This window comes from Haplochromis burtoni, unplaced genomic scaffold (genome assembly GCF_018398535.1).
Source record: "Haplochromis burtoni strain Fernald_Lab_line unplaced genomic scaffold, NCSU_Asbu1 Contig_423, whole genome shotgun sequence".
Lineage (NCBI taxonomy): Eukaryota > Metazoa > Chordata > Actinopteri > Cichliformes > Cichlidae > Haplochromis > Haplochromis burtoni.
The window spans coordinates 233,496-239,415 of record NW_024582784.1 but is presented as its reverse complement, the minus strand read 5'-3'; the positions used below and the strand labels follow the sequence as shown (position 1 = coordinate 239,415).

At 38.9% G+C, this 5,920-nt stretch overlaps 1 protein-coding gene across 1 annotated transcript in view; it reads left to right on the top strand.

The window, feature by feature from the left end:
* The window catches only part of ak4 (adenylate kinase 4), a 7,008-nt gene extending 1,761 nt beyond the window's left edge, over positions 1-5,247 (top strand). Inside the window, exons 3-5 of the mRNA XM_005945108.3 lie at positions 1,571-1,743; positions 2,530-2,648; positions 3,236-5,247. Coding sequence (XP_005945170.1) covers positions 1,571-1,743; positions 2,530-2,648; positions 3,236-3,362 — 419 coding nt within the window. The 3' untranslated portion in view covers positions 3,363-5,247. The remainder of the gene's footprint in view (positions 1-1,570; positions 1,744-2,529; positions 2,649-3,235) is intronic.
* Positions 5,248-5,920: the final 673 nt, after the last annotated feature.

The window sequence follows — 5,920 nt, the reverse complement described above, 5'->3', positions numbered from 1 at the left end:
CCCCCCCCCCAAAAAAGATCACTTTTTTATGATATTCTAATCATATGCTAATAATCACATACTTTTCATCAGTCAGTCATTAATAGCAGTCTTTATACAGGATACTCATACTTTTGGAAGAACTTGTTACATGAATAAAGCGCTGACTTTGCAGGTTACCGTGTCTTTTTCAAGGTTGAATATTAGCCACTGCCATCAAGAGAAATGCAAAACATTGACGAAACAAGCTAGTGGGTGTTAAACCAATTCAAACCTTGAAGCATGATCACTAAACAAATAATTGAGTAAGAGGGAAAGCAAATCAAGGTTACACACACACACACACAGACATACACGCCTGCATTTCCTCGATCATGCCTCTATCATGCCTTTGATAGTCTGTGTTGCTGGTGCCAACTGGATATTTGGTTTTTACCATTCAAAGTTCATGTCATGCTTTCATTTACCTAGCTACATACATGCACTATAGACTCCCAGTCTTTGGCATGTCTTCAGTATTTTGTGTCTCTTTCTGTGTTGCAATCTTTGATTTAGTGCTTTTCTGTGATTCATTTGTGGGCTCTGGCATGGCAGCTCTAACCCTGGTGGTTAGAGTTGTAACGGTGCATTATTAACCAAACAAAAGAACAGGAGTGTTCGAGAACTGTCAGTTCTTGGACACAGAGGAAAGGTACAAACCAGGGACACTGTGTAATGTAACATTTAAGGTCAACTGTAAAAAAAAAGTGCATTGTCATAGCCAACAGAACTAGAAATACAGAATCCATTTGTAGATTTGACTTCTGCCATCGTACGTCCTTGAAAAACTTTGTATCGATTCCTTGTGTTCCGTAGGTTTCTTGGCTTGTGGTTTCTGAGTAAAAAAAGAGAAAGGAAAAAGTTTCCAGATAAAGATCAAAGCACCCAAAACAAATTTTTAATGTGCAAGTGTCATAACAAAAACATGGCATAAAATAGGGGCTGAGCCCCTCCTGAAGCCCGCAGTTGTCTCCACTGCTTTGACACCGTTTAGTTCCAGGTTGTTGTCTCTACATCAGGCTGTCAGACTGTCAGTTCCCCCCTGTAGGCAGACTCATCCCCACCTGAGATGGCCCCAATAAGGGTCATGTTGTCTGCAAACATCAGAAGTTTGAAAGCATAGTGATTGGAGGTGCAGCAGTTAGACACAGGCATTGGCAGCATGAATGAAAGGCGCTGGCTTGTCATTTCTGCTGGTGCTTGATAAAAGCCGTGTAACTGAAAGCTTCGGGGTTTTTTCACCCCATTCATTCACAAGTGCAAAATCCTGATATAATATCATGACTGCAAGCCATTCCACAGGAAAACTGTAAACACCTTCTGCCAGCTGGTGATATTAGCAAGAGGAAATAACAGCATCTGAAACTGTAAAACAGAATATTTCACGTGTACACTGTTTCTTACTCATGCTATTGACTGAGCTGTGATCATACCTTCAAAAGTGCACATTCACTTTTTAGTCTTTTAGCTAACTCAGTGTGTAACATTGGTTTTTCCTTATTGACCACTCGATGACTCATGTTTTCCCTTCCCTCTCCCTGACTGTGCCTAGGTTTCCCCCGCACACTCGGACAGGCTTTGGCCCTCAACAATTTGTATCAGCTAGACTTGGTTATCAGCCTAAACATCCCCTATGAGACTCTCAAGGAGAGACTGAGCGACCGCTGGATCCATCCAGCCAGCGGCAGAGTCTACAACATGGGCTTCAACCCTCCCCGAGTGCAGGTGCCAGCAGCCTGGAAGTGGCAGCATAGCCACAAAGTTTGAAATAGTTTGGAATTTAGGTTTTTATTTTTTGTGTGGATGTTTCTTCCCAACGGGTTTTGTGTCATTGTGGGGTTTTTTTTAAGCTGTTAGGGATTTAGTGCCTTTCTTCTACAGGGTGGAAACCTGCCAAAATGAAAGGCTGAAACCAGATGAGGGGGAGGATTGTTGCCACACTCCCGCACCACCACCACCACCACCACCACCACCACCACCACCACAGCTTTGTGATTGGTTTTCTTTAGTTTATTTTTAAGTTTCCAAAGTCCCAGTCAGCACATAATTACAACTATCTTATCTTATATATAACTGACTTATCATTATCTTAAATATGCAATATTTAACATTGTGTGACTCATAGTGGTGTGACGTGAAGATATGAAGACTCCAGTGCACATTAGCGATTCACAAATATGATATTGTTGTTTTTACGGAGTATTTCTTATGGTTAAAATGCTCTTAAAACAACTGCATGTAAGCATGAACTAATTACAATGGAATCAGATTGCCATACTTTTATCTTATGTCGACTATAAAATTCCTGAAAGTAAGCTCCTTAAGATCAATATATGGGTATCATGTTGACTGCATATTATGGACGTAATGCAGCATGCGGAGGCAAATGCACTGTTGTTTGCTAATTAGTGCATTGTACTGTGCTTCAATCCCATTTGCAAATGTCATTTCACTGATTTGTGTTGTGTTTGCCTTTGCTGCGTTGTTGTAACCTTGCATTGCCTTCCTCAGGGTAAGGATGACATCACAGGAGAGCCACTGATTCAGCACGATGACGACAAGCCGGAGGCTCTGATGGCCAGACTGAGACATTACAAAGATGTGGCAAAACCCGTAATTGATTTGTACAAGTCAGTAAATACTTGCACTTCATTTGATCTTACTTTATATTTTGTTATTTTTGACATTTGTTTAATCATAGTCATATTTAAATAGCTTCTAGAGGAAATATAAAGTATGATAATTTAATACAAGTAATACAGCTTGGGTTTGAACATTACATGTATGTCTTGATGCATGCTCAATCATCCAGGTATGTAAATCTCCAAAAGTTGATTCTGTTCATCTGGACATCTTGAAACGTTTCTCCCACTAAAAACGCTACGTCCAGATGAACAGAATCAACTTTTGGAGATTACAGTTGCATGTGTGTGAATGTTTGGTCACAGAGCTAGAAATAAGTGACTTCTTATTACCCTACTTCATCTCTGCATTGTCAAGTTTGCATTAGTCACAGTTAGCATGACACGCCCAACTCTCAAATTATTGTCAGTTCAGTTGAAATGTGTGGAGTGTAGGAAGTAAGCTAATAGAAAAGTCAATACACTTGATGCATCTGTTCTAAATTGTCCATTTTGTGGTACAGCCTCCAGATAATGTAAGAACTGTACCCACAACCCGCTTTTCCTCTCATTAGTTCTCCCATTTCTTCACTCAGGTCACAAGGAATCCTGCACTCATTTTCCGGTACAGAGACAGACCGGATTTGGCCTTATATAAATTCTCTCCTCAGCACGAAGATGCACACACAGCCATCAGATACCTGCCAAGCTCAGACACCATGAGTCTACCCCGAATGAACAAAAAACCAAGGGGAATGAGGGGAAGAAGTGCAGTGGTGCCTTTATGTACTGGCCTGGTGTCAGCTTTCGGTTTGGCCATTAAGAGTGAACTTTAGAACAATGGACCAGGTCACTGACACACATGTTTCTCATTGACTGTCCAGTTTTCCAAACGAAAGATTGTATGAAAATTTTCAAAGACTTATAGAATGAAGATTGTGACAAATTCAGATTCAGAATCCTGACAGTAAAACATTCAAGATCGTTCAAGGCTGCTAAAAACCAAAATGCTTAAACATCCAAATTCTGCACAACACTTTCATTAATCAGTTTATCACACATGAATTTTGATCTTCAGTTGCTCCGACCCAACCACTGAATGAGCCAATATGGAAAAAGTAAACACTAATGTCTGATTTATTTTATAGTAAAACCAAAAAACGATGGGGGAAAATAATACTCACATGATTAAAAACACTTACAGTTTTTTAAATATAAATCACAACATAAAATATCATCACATTATTGCCTAGAAAACGCACACGAAGAGTAAATATTCTCATGCCATTGCCTTAACTGAGCAATAGTAAAGTTCATCATCGCCCCTTATATGAAAACATCATTTGAGTCATTTTTTTTCTTATACACTAGAAACCTGTTAAAGCCTGTGTGCTACATGCAAAGTCATCTGTTACATACAGAACTGTTTTTTTATTTAAATGTATTTGTGATTGTACACTATAGCCATCAGTTACACAGACAGTGCAAGCTGTAACAAACTGCTAATCTTTTTTGCTGAAATGCTGTTAACTTTGGTCTGCAGTCATCTTTGGACTTGTACAAGAATCCTGTACAGTGACTCAGCGGCACTGGGATGAAGATCAGTGCCTTCAGTATTGTTACATTCCTTAAAACATGCCATAAGGTTGCCTTGAGATTCTGATCACCAAAATGTGATATTTTTGGTATGCTGCAATGATTTTGCAGTGATTGTTCAGCTAAATACTTTTATGATTCTGATATGGTCATAGATGCAAAGATGTTCTCATGTCTGGATTGTTTGAATGTATAACTCAGTGCTGCAGGGTGAACAAAATGTAGTAGGTCTTTGCATACTTTGCTTTGTAGCTTTTTTTGTTTCATGTGATTGTTTGAAAGTCGCAGTGATTATTCACAAAACAGAATAGCTTATGAAATGATGACTAAGACAGTAATTTAGCCACACTAATAACTAAAACACATCCATCATCAAATATGTTTCTAAAATATTTGATGTAGCTCTGTTAGTGCTGTCCAACCATTTTAAAAACTTGTATGTAAATTAGCATCTGTTTTATTCACTGCAGCACATTTCCCATGAGCTTCTCTTTGTTTTACATCCCAGGTTTGTAATTTTTTTCTTCCATTATCTGTGTTTTGATTGTATGGGTATGTTGTACATTTGATTTAAAAGTATTATGAGTTGACTCTCATATTGTAACCAGAAGACCAAAGAGGAAGTAAACATGAGAGTGCAACAGAGCCTGGGGAAGGAGCAAAATAAATTGATACATGTTTGCTAATGGAGAACAAATCCAGACTCTTAGAGGGAAGTGGGTTTAGATTGTGCTGTGTAGGACTGAATGCTTCTTAAATGAATGGATGTGGCAATGGGTTTTTGCCCTGTGTTCATAAAGTGTTGTCAAAACATGTTAGGCATGTTAAATCTGTTTTTCCAGCTTTCATTCATTCAGTCAGCTTTCGTTGTTTTTCTCTGCGATTAAGCCAGTACTTGCTTGGCAACATGCACTTGTGCACAACTAGTTACGTTTCTTAAGATCATGCAATGTTGTGTAACAGACCTAGGAGATAATTAAATGAATGACAATAATGGGTGTACAAACACACACCTTGTGTGTACAGTGCGTTCTTTAAACGGTTTCTCTACTTAATAAAGAGGGCTGTGTGACCACAACAACTTATGCAATAGCTACTCCTAGGACTTAAATACAGTGCACGCTTCTGTCTATACTATGGTAGTCTCTCTTCCTTCTTGTCTGTCTTTCTTTCTAGAAAATATAAATGTGTGAATCTTGTATCTCTCAAATCCTCTGAGGAAAGCAAAACGCCAAAATCTAAATGTGTGCCAGCTGCAGGGCATATTTAAAAGACCAACGCTAACACACACTGAAACCACACGAGCATGCTTAGGAATACTATCTCTGTCCTCCCATCGTGTCTAATCCTCTCTGATCTGTGAATCAACCCCACGTGAATTAGAGCTTGGGTGAAAGGCCTTCTCCACTGTCGCGGATTACCGTCTCATCTGCTGTGTTTACCTTCGACGGGAGGCGCAGCAGGGTCGACTGTGAACACCTGATTCAGATTTGGATGATGAACAATGTTCTCACCTGCAACAAATCAAACACGAGGATTATTATTATTATTATTATTATTATTATTATTATTATTATTATTATTATTATTATTATTATTATTATTATTATTATTATTGCCCGGGGCGGCATCACGGGCATCGGCAAAAAAAATAAAATAAAAATTGCTCGTATTCATGCTGCCCC